The sequence below is a fragment of the Narcine bancroftii genome, chromosome 3, assembly GCF_036971445.1.
Source record: "Narcine bancroftii isolate sNarBan1 chromosome 3, sNarBan1.hap1, whole genome shotgun sequence".
Taxonomy (NCBI): domain Eukaryota; kingdom Metazoa; phylum Chordata; class Chondrichthyes; order Torpediniformes; family Narcinidae; genus Narcine; species Narcine bancroftii.
The window spans coordinates 262746723-262766941 of NC_091471.1; the positions used below are offsets into that span (position 1 = coordinate 262746723).

General features: G+C 40.1%; 1 protein-coding gene across 5 annotated transcripts in view; it reads right to left on the minus strand.

Annotated features, from left to right (window-relative positions):
• mllt1a (MLLT1 super elongation complex subunit a) overlaps positions 1 to 20219 on the minus strand; it is a 70741-nt gene that overhangs the window by 38028 nt on the left and 12494 nt on the right. For all 5 annotated transcript variants that reach the window (XM_069927922.1, XM_069927921.1, XM_069927923.1 and 2 more), the window contains one exon: positions 7755 to 7935. In XM_069927922.1, coding sequence (XP_069784023.1) covers positions 7755 to 7935 — 181 coding nt within the window. The remainder of the gene's footprint in view (positions 1 to 7754; positions 7936 to 20219) is intronic.

Below are 20219 nucleotides of genomic sequence, written 5' to 3' on the forward strand. Positions count from 1 at the left end.
AAGCTCACCAGTATTGCATCATTTACTTAATATATGGAAGAAGATCCACTTAGAAAAGAAAAAAATGAATGACCAAATACCAAAATTGTTATTGACACAAAACCCACTAATCCCTTTTACAATAGATAACCTTTCCTTTAGAGAATGGGAGAGAAAAGGAATCAAAAGAATAGAAAATTGCTTTTTGGGAAATAATTTATTAACATTTGAACAGTTGAAGTACAAATATGGAATAACTCATGGTCCAATGTTTGCATATCATCAACTGAAAGCTTATCTAAAGGATAAATTGGGAAACAGACTGAGATTACCAGAAGGAAGCAGCTTTGAATATGTGATTTCAGACATGATAATTAAAAGATTTATAATGAACATGTGCATTAAGCTGCGAGATAAGGAAAATTATGAAATAAGCTACAAACCTAAACAAAAGTGGGAACAGGATTTAAACATAAAGATAAAAAATGAACTGTGGGAAAAGTTATGTTCTGAAACTATGAAGAATACAATAAACACAAGGTTACGCATGATACAGTATAATTGGTTACACAGGTTATATATCACGCCTCAAAAGTTAAAAGAATGGGATCCAACATTATCAGATAGATGTTTTCGCTGTAAGAAGGCAATGGGAACAACAGTACATGCAATTTGGGCATGTACGAAAGTGAAAATGTTTTGGGAAGATCTAAATCAGATATTTTAAAAAATAACATACCAAAAAATCCAGAGATCTTTCTTCTAAGTAATATAAGTAGTAAGGAATTAGGCCTCAAATTGGATAAAGTGCAAAAAAGATTTATTATGATAGCCTTAGCAGTAGCAAAAAAATGTACAAGATGGAAGAGAGCTCGAGAATACAGCAATGGTACATGAAAACGAATAAGTGTATTCCATTGGAAAAAATAACATATAATTTAAAAAATAAAGTCACATTATTTGAACAAATTTGGGAACCACATATGGAACATAACAGAGAGGGCTAGCCTCAGACCTTCACCCCCCCCTAAAATGATAAGAAGACAAAATGACTTGATTCAGGGTGTAAAAGTAGATGACACATTTTTCATGTTTATTTTACATTGTGTGAAGACATTGTTTAATGGTTTTATTGTATTGTATATGTTGAATAATTATTGGTTTTGGAGGGGGGTGGGAAGGGTGGAGGGAGGGTAGGGGGGAAAAAGGGAGAAAATGCCACTGTGTATATTTAATGAGAAATGTTTGTATATATTTTGGTTGATATGGTTCACAGTGAAAAATAAAAATTTATAAAAAAAAACTCTAATGTATAATATAGAATGGGAAGGGCACAAATCCAGAGGAATAAAGAAAGATCAATTAGTACAGCAAGGACAGCATGAGAGCACCGTTATGGGGTTCACACAGGAGCCTGAAGACTGCAGGGAGGAAACTGTCTTTTACCCCACTGGTTCGCAATTTCATACCACTGAGCTACTACCCAATGGAAGCAGTAGAGGGAGTATCAGGTGTGATGGGTCTTTCAGTGTGTCAGCTCTCAGTGAGAAATATGAAGGCCATTGAGGGGAGGGAAGTTTGTATGATGTTCTCAGCTACAGTCAACACCTTCTACCACTCTGGAACAAAGCAGCTCCCACTACAGGTTGCAATGCATCCAGCAAGTACTCCTTGAACAGTGCACCTTCAGAAGTTGTGGAGGGGAAAGGGGGACATGCCAAATTTATTTAGTCTTCTCAGAAAGTAGATGCATTGGTGTGCTTTCCTACGGATTCAGCAATGTAAATGGTCTAGGTCACGTCACTGGAAATGCTGATTCCCGAGAACTTGAAGCTGTCTATACTTTCCATTTCAGCACCATTGATGTGGACAGTGGGCTTGTCTACAACCACTCTTCTAAAGTCTACAGTCACCTCCTTCATCTTACTGACATTGAGAAAATGGTTGTTTTCTCGGAACCATGCTGCTATTCTGTACTCTGTCTCATCATTATTTGATAGCCAGCCTTCAATTGTGATGTCTGCACATTTGGAACAGTATTTAGCTGTACAGTCATAAGCAAAGAAGTACAGAGGATGAGTACTTGATGAGTACTGTTGTTAAGTTGCTACCCTCCATCATCTCTTGGATGGGATGTTAATGATCCAGTTGCAATTTATCCTGCAGGACACCTACAACTTTTTAGAGGAAGTAGAGGTGCTGCAGAGCTTTCTTGGCTATTGAGCTTGGTTTAAGGGACCACGTAAGGTTCTCCGCCAAGTGAACTTGATACTTGGAACCATGGATGTATATGTGGTCAGATGTTGCCCAAATGGAGATTAAGCTCAACACATATGTAGTATATGGCAGTAAGTACTCATCACTTCACCTCTAGATTTTGGAGTTAACTAAAGACCTATAATGGACACACAACATCTCCTCACTTGACAGGAAGGACAACAGTGACTGCACTTCCTGAGAAGACTGAAGCGAGCAAGGTTATGGGCCACCATCATGTCAACCTTCTACAGGAGCTCCGTCAAGGGCGACTTGGATGGATGCATCACAGTGTGGAACAGTTGCTGCAGAGAAATGGATTGGAGCTCAATCTACAGGATCAATGGGTGTCTCCTTCCCCCAAATCTAGCAGGATCATTGCCTGAAGAGGACATGCAAAATCAATGAGGACCCCTTCCACCCTGCACACAGCATCTTTCAGCTGCTCCCGTCAGGAATGAGATACAGGAGGATCAGGCAGTGAGAATGCTGATTGATCAAAGCAACTAATCATACTAAACATCTGAGACTCTCATATGCACAAAACAATATTTATTTATATAGATAAAATATTTTTCCAGCATATTGTTTGCCTGTATGTATGTGTTATGCCTGGTTGTGTGTCTGCATGCTTTGCAAAAGGACAAGCGAATGCTGTTTCATCGCGTTGTACTTGTGCAATTTGATGACAATAAATTTGACTTTAAATATACAAAAAGCTTGGGGAGGAGTCACGTGATGGAGTAGTGGCCGGACGGTGAACTCCAGCCCTCTCCAGAAAAGTCGGGAAAAACAAAGGAAAACACAAAGGCACAGAAATAAAAGTTACAGAAAAGTGAGTATAAAGGTGGAAAGAAGATGGTGACAAAAAAAGAAAAATCGAAAGCAACGGTAAGAAGAGAGGAAGAGAAGACAACGGAGGAAAAAGGTGAAGGCCTTACCTGTCCGAAGAGGCCCGCTGTGGAGAGAGAAACCCGCTCCCTCAGGTCGGTAGAAAGTGGACTACAAAAATGGCTCGTTGAGCCGAGTAAAAGTGCGCAACCGCGCATGAAAAAAAACACACCGACGGGAGGGGGGACCAGCTGGGGAGTCGATCTCCACAGCCGGCAACGACAGGTGCAGAACACCTGCAGCAAGAAGAGACCACAGAAGACAATAGAAACAAGAAAGAAGAGGAGGAAAGGGCACCAAAGAAACAACAGATGGTCAACCCAGAGGAAGAAGAAGAGGAAGAGGAAGAGTACAGTGAAATAGAAGAAGAAAAGAAAGGCAAGGTAAAGGATATACTTGCTCTTATTAAAGGATACATGGAGTCATTTAAAGAATGGCAAACACAGGAATTTAAGGATTTAAGAAAAAGAATAAACAACACAGAAGAGAAAATAAATAAAATGGAGATGACCTTAACAGAAATGGGAAAGAAAATGGACAAGATGGAAGAGCGGGCAGTAGCAGCAGAAATGGAGGTAGAAGACTTAAAAAAGAAATTGGAGAAATCTAATAAAAAAACTAAAGAGACACAAGAACTACTAGCTCAAAAAATAGATACAATGGAAAACCATAACAGAAGAAATAACATAAAGATAGTGGGCCTTAAGGAAGATGAAGAAGGCAAGAATATGAGGGAGTTTATAAAAGAGTGGATCCCTAAGACCCTAGGATGTCCAGAACTACAGCAAGAAATGGAAATAGAAAGGGCACATAGAGTATTGGCCTCTAAACCACAACCACAACAAAAACCAAGATCTATTGTAGTAAAATTCCTAAGATATACTACAAGAGAAAAGGTACTGGAGAAGACAATGGAAAAAGTAAGAGAGGGCAACAAACCACTGGAGTATAAAGGGCAAAAAATCTTCATTTATCCAGATATAAGTTTTGAACTCCTAAAGAAGAGAAAAGAGTTCAATACAGCAAAGGCGATTTTATGGAAGAAAGGGTATAAATTTATACTAAAGCATCCAGCGGTATTGAAAATATTTATTCCAGGACAACAAAACAGACTATTCTCGGATCCAGAAGAAGCACGAAAATTTGCAGAACAATTACAAAAATAGACTGAGGGAGGAAGACAGGTAATGAGAGTTAAAATGATATTTATGTGGGTAAAGAGGTATAAGAGTGAATAGAGACAAAGAGCATACATGATTGTATCTGTACTTAGAGGAAAATATAGATAGTATAGACAAGAATTAATAAGGGAAGGTAATGGAATAGAGAGAATAAGGAGGGAATTAAAAGAGTGACCTTTGTGACATATGAAAAGTGAAATCTTTTCTGGGGGAGGCGGGGTGGGGGGAAATAGCGGTCACTGCAAAATCAGTTGACGCTTGCGAGTGGATTCGCAAATCCTAATGGAGAGGGGAGATGTGGTTGTCCGACAAGGGATAAAGGACAACTCAGGAGGTGAAGGGGAGATTGGGGATAAATAAGATAGAAATAGGAGAATAAGGAAAATGTTGGATGTTGTAGGAATGTTGTCTTATAAAGAGTTGAAAATAAGAAAACAGAAATGGAAAAGGAGGAAAGGTAATGATAGAAAAACGGAAAGAGAAGATAAACAAAATATAAAAGGGCTACGCTGAACTATATGTCTTTAAATATTAATGGAATACATAACCAAATTAAAAGGAAGAAACTACTAAATTTAAATGAATAAATGTATTCCATTAGAAAAAATAACATATAGGTTAAGAAATAATATTGAAATACTCGAACAAGTATAGGAGCCTTACATTAAATACAATAGCGAAAACCTACCGGGGACAAACATTACCTAAGTTGATGGAAGGAGAAGGAAAGAAAAGAATGGACTCAGTAGAATTTCTGGTGTAATTTTGTTGAATGACAACATTGTCTGACTGGCTTAATGCAACCTAGATTGTATACCTAAAATGGATGAGAGGGGGGGGGGGGTGGTTTGGGAGGAAAGCGGGGGGGAGAAAAAGTCACTGTATATGTGTGAAAAAGAAATAGTGTATATCATGGCTAATGTGATTTATGGTGTGAAAAATAAAAAATAAAAAAAAATAAAAAAAAAAATACAAAAAGCTTGAAATCCACCAAAAGAACTAAGAAATAAAGGATCCATCAAGAGGGGTGGGAGGAATATTGTTAGGCATGGACTTTTAACAAGTTGGCTTGGTTGGTGAAACTTGCTCTGGAATCATTTTGAGCAAATCATATACTGTATTCAAAAGCATGAGAGAACGCAAGGAAACCAGCACAACCTGTAGAAGAAGGGACAAATGTCACATTGAAACAATATTTAGATGGTAGATGGAACTTATTTAAGGACCCTTACTTGTGCACTTTATTGATTTTCTTTTGTTTTCTCTGTACTGCAGTTTTTTTTTTTACATTTGTTATCGGTTTACAGTTCTTTTACTTGTTTACTTTATTTTTTGTTTACTTTTTTTTTTGCATTACCATTAGTGGTAATTCTGCCGCCCCTGCAGGAAAAAGGAATCTCAGGGTTGTATGGGATGTCATGAATGTACTCTGACAATAAATATGAAATCTGTAAAATGGGCTGAATGCAGGCAAGTGGAACGAGCCTGGTTGGCATGGACAAGTTGGTCCAAAGGGCCTCTTCCATTCGATAGAACTCATTGACAAAAAAAATTACATTTTGATAGCGCATTTCTTTTCCATTTTAGACATTACAAAATGCTTTGGAGTCAATTAAGTACCTTTGAAGTACAGACCAAGTTGCAATGAAGAAAACACGAGTCTTTGTGTGAACATCAAACTCTCACAAACTGAAAAAGGATAATTGCTGAATATGCTTTTTGATGCGTAATAATAAACAGGGAACCTCTCCCCAGGTTTTCTTTCAAATAGGGTCTTAAAGTCAACCAAGAGGGCAATTAAGGCCAGAATTTAACATCGCCAAACCACACCTCCTTTGACTATACAGTATTCTCTCGGTATTGCACTAGAACATTAGCTTAAATGTGACTGAATTTCTGAGTGGGATTAGTACTTGGCCATGACAGTTCAAGTTTATTATCATCTGATTGTGCATTTACAACCTGACAAAATAGAGGATCTCAGGTCTAAAGTGCACACACACAGTACACCCTACATTCAAACAACATTTATATAGTGATCCAAAATAAATATTAAAAAATAATTTACAGCTTTCTAAGATTGTTCAACAGTCTCACCGACTGTTTCCAAGCCTGGCAGCCCTGGTTTTTATGCTCCTGTACCTCTTCCTTGAAGGTAGAGCCTCAGGCTAAATGGCAAGGGTTCTCAATGATTCTCTGAGCACCACATCCTGGAGATATCATCAAAAGAGGGGAGAGCCCACCAACCAAGTCACGGTTAGCATAAGAGCAACATGCTCAAGTATGCAAAGGGAGGTGTGGAATAGTTGAAAATATAATGAAGGGGGAGAGCCATAATGAGAAAGAATATAATACCTCTGAAAAAGGCAAAATATTAGATGGAGATTGTAGCATAGAACTAAACTAAGAATAAGTAGACAGACATCACTACAAAGTCTGTTTGTGGCCTTGAAAAAATAAAGGTGATAAGCAACATACATATGGAATATATATATAAGCATCAGGAAAGAGAAATCAGATCCAGAAAGTACAAAAGAAGAATAAACAGCCGAGGGAGAATTAGAAGAGTAAAGAAACAGCCTCATGAAACAGAAAGGGAATGAACAGAAGACCAAGGGAGCAGAGAGGAAAGAAACACATTAACAAACTCGGTGATATTGTGGTGTTATTAAAATGTCTTAAGGCACTTCAAAGGAGTCATGTCGGGCACAGAACTGGCACAGAGACACGGGAGGTATCTTGGGAAAAGAGGCAGGCTTTGAAGAAAGAATAGCCGTGGGGCTGAAAGGGGATATTATAAAGGTTACACGGCAGCTCAAGGCATTGTTTGCCAGTGATGATCCACAGGTTGAGAATGGAGGAGGCAGGAGACCTGAGGAAGGCGATTGCAGAGGGAGGTTGCTTCCAAGCAGAAAGGCCCCTCCCGGGCAGAAAGAATGTCTACTTTCAAGGCCTTGGGCGGATTGTAAATAGGTTTAGGTCAGAGAGCACAAGGGTGATGAGTGACTGGAACTCAATGCATGGTAAAAACAATATATGGAAGAGGCAGAGATCCAGACAGGAAGACAAACACTGAAAGATCTATTTGGGTAAATTGATCATTAAACAAAAAACACCAATCTTTTCAGGTCTATTGACTGTGATCACAGGGACTTTAGAATAAAAGTTTAGTCAAAAAGAAGTAGCCAAATGTAGTGCACACACAAGCAACTCCTGTCAGCAAGGGACCAAAGAACAATGATTATTTGTGGAACTTCACCATCACAGAATACTTGCTAGTTTTGTCCCCCAAAACCAGCATTAACACTTTTACTGAATGCTGCTGTGGTTTCCATGCCCCCAGTTCATCACAATTCCACAAATAAGAATCACTAAGGGGAGTGGGAAATAAGTAATCCAATTTTAGAAAAGGGGATATTACAAATGTTTCTTAAAAGCAATACTCACCCCGTTTGGGTTTTGGAAAACTCTCATGCAATCGGAAAACCACTTTTTCCACAAAGTGCTGAATATCGCTCTGTTCTGGCCCTCTAACAAATACCATCCAGTCATGGGTGAATCCTTCAGTAGTTGGCTTTTTCCTCAGCTGGGCTCGATGCCCTAGTTCCAGTTTTACCTGTACAGTGCACTGTAAATAACAAGAAAAAGAAATACAATGAAGATACAGACAGACACGGTACATTCCATTACAACCAGTAGTTTTGATTCTTGCCCTTTCTCCTGTGAGGAAACGGTACATTTTCTTCAGAGATACATAAAACTGCTTCAAAAAGTTAGCCCAAATACTATTCTATCATTAAATAGCCACCCCAGCCGTTGGTGCTCCAGATTTTAAGTGGATGACTTGCTTGGCCTCGCATGTAGACATTAGGGACAAGCTCCCCAAATGTACACAGGTGTTGGTTAAGGCCAAATCAATAAATGACCTACTAGCTTTTTAAGAGCCCAATGGGAGTACATTCTTGGTTTTGATACATGTAGCCAAACTGAATTATCTGCTGTTAAAAGGGTTTACTATATCATATGTTTATCCTAGGACTGTGGGCACGAAAAGCTGAATTAACAAACAAATGATTGAAAGAGGAACAATTATAGGGACCAACAATTTTTATGTATTCATATAATGTAATGCAAGGATCACTAGATGGCCAGAATTTATTGTCAATTCCCCACTGCCCCAGAGGTGACGAGCTACTTTCTTGAACTATTGCAGTCATTCTAATTAAGCTCATCCAATGACACAGATGAGGAGGCTCCAGGCAATATGATAAAAAGGCATTACTTCCTAGTTCAGATGGTGTGTGACAGGGAGAGGAATGTGCATATGAGGTGATCCCATGTATTCATTATCCTTATCCTTCTTGGTGATGGAGCTTGTGAGTTGGTGCGAATATGGTCAGTGATATACACTGCAGCCAAAGGACCCTCATGGTTGAGGGTCAAATTTAGTCTGGATGGTATCAAACTTCAAGTGTTCTTGAAGCTACACTCATCCAAACAAGCAGAGAGTATTCCATGACACTCCTGACATTGTGCATGGTCAAAGTTTCAGGATCTTAACTTCTGTATTGCCTTTGAAGCCAGAGTTGCAGAATCATTAAAAAAAAAGCTGTTCAACTTATGGAGTGCAAGCAAATATTAAAGGTAAAGGTTTCATTATTGTCATGTAATACTACATTTCGAATGTAACATACATGAAATTCTCTAACGTTGTCTACCGTAAGGAGGACAGAGAGTCACCACTTTGACCAGCACCCTCACAAAAACGAGGCCCCAGGGAGGAATGAATTCATGACTGCTGGTTTACAAGGCCAGGGCTCCAACCACTGAGCTACTGGAGCTATTAACCCCATTTGATCCTCCCACATTCCCCATCAACACCCCTCATATTCCACTGTATTTTCACCTTCATTTTGGGGGGAAACTAGAGCACCCAGGGGAAACTCATGTGATCACAGGGAAAATGTGCACACTCTACACAGAAAGGCGGCACAGTTGGCGTGGTGGTTAGAACAAAGCTATTACTCCACCAGCAAAACAGATTCGAATCCAGCACCGTCTGTTAGGGGTTCTCCCTGTGGCTGTGTGAGTTTCCTCCAGATGCTCCAGTTTCCTCCCACCGTTCACAAACATACAAGGGTTGTAGGTCAATTGGTGTATTTAGGCAGCGTGGGCTCAAGGGCTGGAAGGGCCTGTTACCATGCTATATGAATGTTTTTTAAAAAGCACCAGAGGCCAGGGTTCTGGCACAGTGAGGGAGCAGCTCCTCTAACTGTGTAGTGCCACTGGCTGATGCACTTGGATTTCTGGGTAATCTAACCTCAAGGACGCTGATGATGTGATTTGGCAGAGATAATGCCATTGAAATGTCAAGGGAAGTAGTAGGATTCTCTTATTGGAAATTGTTATTGCCCAAGACTTCTGTGGCTTGAATTGTGTTTTCCAATCTTAGGAGGCAAGGTTAGCTTTTCTCTTTGGAGCAAAGAAGGATGAGAGGGGACTTAGAGGCTTACAAGACAAGATAGATCAGTCAGCAGCACCTTTTTCCCAGGGTGGGAGAAGCAAACATCTTTGCTGTACAAAGTGAAGGGAGGAAAGTTTAGGGGAGACATCAGATCTTTTTTTATATATATATATTTTTTTTTTTTTTTTTTTTAAAAAACACACAGGTATGGGTGTCTGGAATGCCTTACCAGGAGAGGTGGAGGAGGCTGGAACAATATGGGCATTTAAGAGAATCAGGCACATGGATGAAAGAAAAATAGAAGGTTACAAGATAGGGAGGGTTTATTTTTTCTGGTAGGTATATATAGTACAAGTCAGCACAACATCGTGGGCCAAAGGGCCTGTACTGTAATGTTTTATGTTATGAATGTGACTTGTCACGTCTCAATCCATGGTCTGGCTCTTGCTGCACATGACCATGGACTGCTTCAATTTCTAAAGGATGTAAACTGTATTCACTAGCTGACTAGCAGATACACAATCCCACTTTTTGATCCTACAATGGATTTTAAAAAATGACCATAATGGAGCTGGTCCCGGGATACCTGACAAATTTTGTCCTGTCATATCAAAATTAACAACTGAAATGCCACAAATGGAAACATTTACACAAGTTTCACCAATGTTGTAAATCACTAAACAGAGGAAGTTATTACTCCATCTTCTTGCCAGTGATCTTGGGTGTGGAGTTCGAAATCTGCAGAATCAAAATCTCATCTCCACTGCACAGCGAAAAGCAGGAAGGGGCCCACTTAGCTCAATGTCATAAACCAGGGGAATCCCACAGCATCTGCCAGTTGGCAGCAAAAGTGGGAGGAGCCACTCCTGTTGTAGATCCCCAGGCAAGCTTTCTCCTGCCTTACTTGTAAAGACAGAGTTTGGAGTGGGGAGCATCTCCTCACATTCAGAGGCTAAAGAGGGGGGGCAGTCTTGTTGGTAAAGGGCTGTGCAGCCAATGGAAGCACAAGGGTTTGGAACAAATTTTTTTTAAAAGCCAGGGGCATAAAAAGCAAAGGAGAGTGCAATGTGAGGTCCGAAGATGACGATAAGAAGTTTAAATTTAAAACAGCAGGAACGTGCAGTAAAACAGCACAGATGATGGGAGAGAAAATATTCGAAACAAAAACAGGATCGTAAAGTTGTATTTTAAACCAAATGGCCATCATATCACTTGATCGGCTGCTGACAAGAACAAGGGGATTTAACTGGGTATGGTAAAGACATGAAAAAATATCCTTGCTTTTGAAAAGGAAGCTGAAAATGGAGAACAGAAACTCTGGTTCTAATTGATCTGGGCCATCAAATTAATTGTGATTTTACCCACAATAATAATGCTCATCTTAATTATCATTCATCAAACTGTTTAAGTTCGGCTGTAGAATTTCTTTCATGTCAGGCCATTGGCTTTGTAGCAGTTAAGACTAAAAAGTAAATGATTTTAATAGTCATGGTATTTTGAACTGCAGGCTGCCTGCTGATGCAAGTTTGCTTCTCTTTGTCACCCTACAGCAAGCAAAAAATTTATTTTTCCTGCCACATCACACAAGGAGGAATGTTCCCATTGTAGCATTAAACCAAAGAAATTTTCCAGCTGTAATGCTCCGAAAATGTCACAGCATTATTGTTCGATTTTCAAACATTGGATTTCTACAACACAAAAACGGCACAAATTCCACAAATTTTGTATCGCCTTTCATTATGAATAAACTCAGTGAATGACGCAACTCGGGTGCACGCCTTGGTGCTCCGTGGAATATCTGTAAAAGCTTACGATGGTGATCCTTGCACAGGATTTTAATGCTCAAGATTATGCAAAGATTCAAGTGTCAAGGGCTATTTCAGTCTCTGACTGCACAAGAACTGGCCCTTTGGTGCACTGTGTGCCAGCCAAGTGTTAACAAGATCTTGCTCAGATTAGTACACACAAACTATCAGCGACTTTAGGAGTCCTGAACAACAACTGAAACTATCCTGCACTAATTCACATCTTGCACAGACCTTTAAAAAAGAATGGATGCCAACTCCTCACAAATGCTGGCAGTCATTATGGAGCACATAGAAATGCATTGAGACAGGTGCAGCAGAGATCAAAGGACCAGGGTACAGTGGAGATGTCCTGCATGCTCCAGACAAGAGGCCAAAGAATCCACAAATATCAAATGCAGTCAGAGAAAGGGAAAAGCCAAGTAGGATGTCGCCAGGACAAGGCTCCAGAGGTGGTTAATTCAAGGTTAATGAGCACGTCAGCAAATTTTCAACTGCTCTTGGACACCGTTCCAACCCATCACTCACACAGCACATATACACCTCTAGGCACTTGGCCATAACACACAAAGACAGTTCAAGATCCTCGCCACCACTCTTCCACACAACTACAATCTACAAGAGACCACAGGCAACCCTACAACCTAAGCCAGTGGTTCTCAGCCCTCTTCTTTCCACTCACACAACTCTAAGTAATCCTGAGGCCGTTGGTGCTCTGTGGATTGCTTAAGGTGGGATGTGAGTGGAAAGGGAAGGTTGAGAACCATTGCTCTAGACCCAACTGTTACTGAAATATTTTGCTTGAGAAATATTACTTTGGAGTTAATGAAACCGCGCACATAACGAGTCAATGAGGTTTGATTAAAACAATAGTTTTCAAACTTTTTCTTTCTGCCCACTTACCACCTTAAGCAATCTGTTACTAATCACAGAGCACCTATGGCATAGGGAATACTTAAAGTGGAATGTGAGTGGAAAGAAAAAAAGTTGAGAACCACTGACCTAGGCCAAAGAATTTATTGTGGATTTTGAGAAGGGGAGGCCCAGGGACTACACACCTTTCTGCACTGATGGAATGGAGTTGGAGATGGTTACAACGTACCTTGACTGGATATCTGGAGAGGCCATTCTTTATCACCATTATGTGGCTGCTGTTGTCCACCTCCTCCTGAGGGTAGGCAAGTGACTGAGTTCTCATTAGGAATGCAGTGGATATGAAAGACCTCCTGAGAACACTGCAGGACACCTTGAACCAATCTAATCAATGGAATTTCACCTTGGGGACCTGATTGTTAATGCCACTACACTGCTGGGAAGTCAAATGTTTCCACACTGGTGAATAAAATGACAATGGAGAGAGAAGGTACAAGGGCAGAACCTACAGCCTAATAATGTACTGTAGACATCACTGAAGATCAAGACCTTAAGCCTGAATAAAACTCATTGTCTACTGGACAGCAGAGATCTCTGCCCTCCTCTACATTGTGACTCATGATCTATAACAGGCACTACTACTACTGGAGACCCCAATGTGGTCCCTGCAAAATCCTACAAATCCAATAGCAGGATCAATGAATCAATGTTGGTGACTTCTCCAAGGTCAAGATCTTCACCATTGAAGGTATAATTAAACAAAGCTGGTTCCAATGGGCATTTCTGCAAACCTAAGCACGCACACCAAATCAAGACTCAATTCCCAGTTCATAAGTCAGATATTCTGTTATTTCCCCTCCTCACTTCCTTCACCATTCTAGCATCTGATTGCCTGCAGTTCTAATCTTCTGCCTGTGTTCATAGTATCTGGGTGTTTTGTCATCTTCTCTTGTCTGAAAAACATATGGGATTGTTGATTTTTAAAAAAAATATAGACACACACACAGAGACACAATTAATGCTAGGGAACTGGGAATGAATTCAGCTCATTGGTATTTCAATAAGCTGCTAAATAAATTTCTAGTGTAGGGTTTCCAACAATGACCAGGGATATTGAGCATTTTGTTATTTCATCTCAAAAAATAAACTAGCATATCACATGCTCCCATTATGGAAGGGTTGGCACCATTCATCCCATTCCAGAATGAAATGTCAGCCAAGATTGCACTTTCAGAGAGCCTGTGGTCAAGTTTGGTCAACAGGCCTACAGTGAATTCCTAACGAGGGGCGTGGAGCACCAGCCTTACAGAGATGAAGCAGTCAGCTTGGATACAAAACAAGAGGGCATAATCAGGCCTGGACCTGCAGATAATAGGAGGTCAATGGTAGTCCACAAGAACAGCGATGCCAAAAACCAGCATGTAAAAAGAGTACATCTTCTCATACTCATCTCATTTTTCAGGAAGAGGTGACATTTAACTAATGGAGAATGTTCAGAATTGGCACACTATCGTAACCTTTATGGAAAGCAAAGTATTTTCATTACTTTACTTACTATACCTTCATTACTATATTTAGCAGACTGCCTACTGGAACAAAGCACCTATGATGGCAAATACCATAAGACCACGAGACTGAGAAGCCAAAATAGGCTATTCAGCCCACTGATAAAGGCCGCCATTTAATCATGAGCTGATCCATTTTCCCACTCAGCTCCACTGCCTTCCCACAACTTTTGATGCCTTGGCTAATCAGGAATCTATCAATCTCTGACTTAAATGACCAGGCCTTCACAACCACCTGTGACAACAAATTCCACAGAATTACTGCCTTCTGGCTGAAAAGAAAATCCTCTGCATCTCTGTTCTAAGTGGATGCCCTTCAATCCTGAAATTGCACCCTCATGTTCTTGACTCTACCACCATGGGAAACAATCTTTCTGCTTCTACTTTGTTCATGCCTTTCAACATTTGAAATGTTTCAATGAGATTCCACTTATTCTGTTAAATTAAATGCTCCTCATATAACCCTTTAATTCCCACCATCATACTTGTGAATCTCCTCTAAACCCTCTACCACATCAGCACATCCTTTCTTAAATGAGGAGCCCAAAACTGCTCACAGTTCTCAAATCACATCCTGTTCAAATTTCTTCCATTTAAACCTCCTCTTCTCCACCCCTGACCTGTTTAAGAACAATATTTTATTATTAATCGTTTATGTTGCAGTCACCACTGGCTAGGCTTGCCTCTGCACTTAAGGAAGTGGTGACACTGGGTTAATGCTGCCAATTCTTTGGGCAGAGAGATCCAGGATTGCAAGCTTGCAACGATTGAAGAACTGGATTTGGTAGTCAGGATGAGGTGTGTTCCCTGTGCCTGGAACCCTTGTTTGAGGTAACTGGGGTAATGGAGATTTTGCTGGAGTCATCTGGACAGGTTTCTACAATGCATTTTGTGGACGGCGCAGTGCTTCTGTCATGGAAGATGAGAATAGTATGATGGGAGAGAAGGATGATAATTAGTTGGGCTTCTTTCCTCAATGGGGTTCGAACTCTCTGGACAGGGCAACATCGAGATGTTGATCCAGTAAAAGATGATTGTGGATGTTAGCAGCAAGGCCAGCGTTATCTCCTTTAAACTGCTCATTCACCAGGAAAAACAGAAAATGCTGCAAAATGCTCTCACCTCACAATGAGAGGCACGGCTTAAGGTTGCCGACCTTTCATCGGAACTAGAAAAAAAAGTTAGACATAAATCAAAATAAATTACCTCTTCCCTAAACAGCCCCCAATAAGATAAAAATTTTGACCAATCAGCAAAAAAAGAACAAAAATATTTTCAAATTAAGATGGAATAAAGGATTGAAGAGATTGTAAATTCCAGTGTCCCACTGACTACAGCCTTGGCTTTATCCTTTGCCACTTTGGTGACAAAGGTCAAGAGTGGGAGAGATTCTGCTTCCAGATCAGCACCTACGGCAATTGAGCCAAAGTGGAGGTGTTAGTATAGCTCCTGTTCCACGTCACTAGACACACTGGCTCAATCGGACTTTGGGTATTGCCTTTGTGGAGCTGCCATGGTCTCCCTGGAACTGCATGGATTTTGTACGTCCTTGTACATCCCAAAGCCATGCAGATTGGTAGGTTAAATGGACCCTGTAAATTGTCCCTGGCGTGTTGCAATGGGTATCGAGGGGCAGGTGGAGTTTAAATTTAAATTTAGACATGCAGCATAGTAACAGGCCTTTCTGGCCCACAAACTCATGCTGCCCAAATACTCCAATTAACCTATAAACCCCCCATAAATTTTTGAAGGGTGAGAGAAGCCAGAGCACTTGGAAGAAACCCTCACAGACACAGGGAGAACATGCAAACTCCTTACAGTGTCGGATTTGAACCCAAATTGCTGGCACCGTAACAGCATTGCACTAACTGTACTGCTCTCCAACAGCGCAACAGGACCTTCAGCCCATCAAGTATCCTATTTTATAACACATCTATTTTATTCTCCACATATTCATATCTACTTGCACTCAATTCTACCACTCACCTACACACTAGGAGCAATTTACAAAGAGTAATCAACTCCTCCAGGAGGAGTAATGAAGGAGCAAATGTCTTTGGGATGTGAAGCACCCGTGGGAAACACACCATGAATGTACATGTTGTGCACGCACAGCACCAGAAGTCAGAATTGAACCCAGGACTCTGGTGCTGAGAAGCAGCAGCTCTCATAGCTGCATCACTGTGCTAAGTGGCTGGGAATGTGGAGAGAATACAGTGGGATTAGTGCAAGTGCATGATTGATTGATAGTGGGTTGTGTTTCTATGCTGTATGACCAACTCTAAAGTAACAATTTGTGCTGTGCTGTTCCAAATCCTGTGCTGCCTTTCCCTCTCTTGCCCAGTTTCATATTTCTAAATCGAGAAAGCATACAATGGAAGAATTTTTTTAACTAATGTCATTTATAAATTTCACTTCCCCCCCACTGAAAAACACCTGCATGCTCATCGCCTGAAGACTTTCTTCCCTTTAAAAATTCCAGTGACACCCAAAAGCAGCACCTGTTCTCTCATTTGAAAGATGGAATGCTTTAATCCTGTACCGAATTGCATATTGAGGCATTCCTGTCCTATCCTGCCCACTAGCTCAACCTTGTTGATGTCTCCTCAGGATCTAATGTCCTTCTGAGAATAAAAATATTCAAGGCTGACTTGATATTTAGTAGTTAGCCCACAACCCTTCATTCCACATCTCTCCCCCACCTCCACTCGCCCCCTGTTCTTTATTCCCCACCGACTACAAATCATTGCTGATAGACACAAATTTACATAAATGTTTTTCAAATGTAAACATTGACTCAAACCCAGAACAGAAAGCATTGGCACTACTTGATTTTTTTTTAAAAAGCCAACAGGAAATGCAAAAGACACTTTTTTAAAATGTTGGATATATTCCATTCAGCCATCTGTAGCAGTGCTTAGAATGAGACTATTCCAATTGTAGGACCACTTCTTGTTCAAAGCATAATCAAGGTGGCTGATTTACAAGGTCAAATAATTGTGTTTTTGTTAATTCTGGAGCCTATTAGTTTTTAAAAAAAGCTTAAACACTCATTTCTCTGTGAAAAAAGTTGCAATGTTATTATCCAACTTTTTAAAAAACCCAAGAGGAAGTCTAATCTTTTGGAACTGTGATGACAGACAAGATGAACTCATGGGATAAATTGGATTATACAATAAGCAGGGGCATCAAGGGAGAAAAAAAAATCAACCTCCATGACAACCCACCAGGCCTCATTTTATCAGAGATATTCCCTTTGACTTATCCATCTCTTCAACTTAAAAAGTTTTCTTGCTTTTCCATTTCTGATAAGAGTTTTGGACATGAAACATTAATTGTTTTTATTTCCACAAATGCTGAGGGTTTCCAGTATTTTCCACTTTTATTATGGTGGAGCGAAAAGGCAGTCTCTTTTCTTGTAAAGTGCCAGGCCGATAAAATGTCCTTTAATGTAAAAATTGGAGAAGAACATTTTTGGGTTGGAAATAGTCAAATTCTTTTTTTTAAAACATACTGCACGGTAACAGACCCTTCTGGTCCCCAAATAGCATATACCCCTGTTTGGTTTTGAATGGTGGGAGAAAAATGGAGCACCCAGAAGAAACCCATGCAGACAGGGGGAGACTGACAGTACAAACTCCTTATAGCCAGAGCCAAATTCTAACCTGGGTCGCTGGCCCTGTAACAGCATTGCACTCACCGTGCCTCCTTTGGCAATGTTAATTTTAAGGTATTTTTCAGCATTTCCTACCTTGAGCCAGGAGCCTATTGTGGGTTATTATGTTCTTAAGATACACAAGATGGACACAGAATGCACCAGGCTGTATCCAAGTGCTCAACGCGAGAGTAGAGGGAAACTTGACTCGGTTATTACATTTCTAAATAACTGAAAAATCCTAGATTGCAGATGCCCCTTGAGCAGGATTATCTCAGGCTCAGAAAGAACTCAAATGGCAATCCTGCAGTCTCACAGCAAGGATCAAACATTAGTGGAAATATTTTTATTGGAAAAAAAAATTAAAGTTTGTTCAACTACATTAGGATGAGAATGTACAAAACAAGCAAGAGTTCCTGTAAAGCACATACCTCAAAGATTACAGAATTCAATCTCAGTTCATTAAACAAACCCAGTTCTCATTAACCATTCTTTTAGAGTTCTAAAATTTAAGTGGTACTAAAATTAGATTGAAAGTAATTGGCAGGAGGATTGCAATCATTTAAAAAAAAACAAGTGTGAAGAGAGTGGACTCTGCTTTAAAGGGAAATAGAAACAGATAACCTCATCACATTTCAGTCATACCCAGATGTGGATTTGAAAACCCCTGATCTGCAGGTCTCTGTATGTATAATGTATAATGTCAACCTTGAAATCAGAAGAGAGCCTGAGAGTACAGCAATGGTACATAGAAATGAATAAATGTATTCCATTGGAAAAAATAACACATAATTTTAAAAAATAACATCACAGTATTCGAACAAATTTGGAAACCGTACATGGAACACAACAGAGAAGTCCTACTGCGGACCTCCACCCCTTAAAATGACAGAATGAGAAGACGAAATGAACTGACCCAGTGTGTAAAAATAGATGACACAATTTTCTTGTTTATTTTCATTGTGTGATGACATTGTCTAATGGGTTTATTGTATTGTATATGTTGAACGTTTAGTGGGTAGGGAGGGGGGTGGGAAGGAGGGAGGGAAGAAAAAGGGGAGAAAATGACATTGTGTATATTCAAGAGGGAAATGTTTGTGTGTATTTTGGTTAATATGGTTCATAGCGTGAAAAAATTTTTAAATTTTTTTTAAAACTAACTGAGCTGCTACCTCACAGCTCCAGGGACCTGAGTTCAACCCTGGCCCCTGATGCTGTCTGAAGTTTGTCTGCAACTGCAGGAGATTCATCCAGTAGCCCCAGTGTCCCCTCATCCTAAAGACATGCATGCTGTAGGTTAATTGGGGAGAGTAAACTGCCCCTTGTGTGTCAATGAGTAGAGGAACCTCAGGGAGTTGAAGAGACTGTGGGGAAAGTAAAGGAGGGAGGAGTACATGATAGTGGGTGGCTGAAGAGGATGGGTGGTAAGTTGGATGAAGGGCATGACAATTATATTCTTAGGGCCTGATGCCGATACTTTCTCCATCTCCGGTATCATCAGCCCCTCAGAAATGGTTTCCTTGACAACATCGAAGCAGCCTTCTACTGCCCAAAACCATGATGGATGTTGGTTGATTGATCCCCTAGGTGAACCTTGTGCCCTCCTAAACTGTCTCCCAGCCTTTTTTTTTGGTGAACACACACCAGCATTCACAGGTCACAAACAGTGAACATGTTTATTCACTACCAAAGTTCTAAAGTGAAGACTCTCAGTACAGGACAAACAGTTAAAAAAAAAATCAATTTAATCATTAGTAATTTCTTGCACTGGTTCTCAATATTAATGCCCTTGAAACAAGGCTTTTCCATTGATTTTTACAGTCTTTGAAATGACCCTCATCTTTCCTTTGAAGACATGCCAAAAAAGGTAAATAGAAGCTATCTAGTCCAAATGTCAACCATTTCCGACATTCCAAAGGTTTTCGCCCACATCACTTCAGCTCTGAATTAAATCTTTAGCAAAAACAGCCTTACAATTTTCTTATAACTGAATTGTTTAACCCTTTGGCCGAACAGGATCTAATTGAACAATTACGCAGTGGCAGTTTATACATGTTGAACAATCTGAAGTGTCCATCTTCCAAGGTCTCCTGTGAAGTAAGCATTGACCATCTGCACATTTTGGGACTATCAAAGAAGAAACATCAAGCTACCAAGGCAGGCACAGAATCCTTGACAAGGGATTGGTACTTATAAGAAACTGCCTCTTCCAATGACATCATTTCCTGGACCAGTACAAGTGCCCACCCACTCAACCGAGGTCAAAGCTTTCATCCCTGCTCAGGTAAACAATATTCCAGTAGAGATGGTACAAGCCCAAGGGATTCATGTTAAAAGGTGCATCACAAGGCAGAAGTAAAATATATTTAATATGAGCAATGTACAGAGGACACGATGCTTAGAAATAAAAAGTTACAAGGATGGAAAATCAGTTCTTAAATCAAGCATATTATTATAAATAAGAGATATTAAAAGTAAATCAAGAATATTAACCTCAGAAATTCGCAGAAAATCGGGAATTTGAGGTTGAACAAAATGTCTAACTTGTAA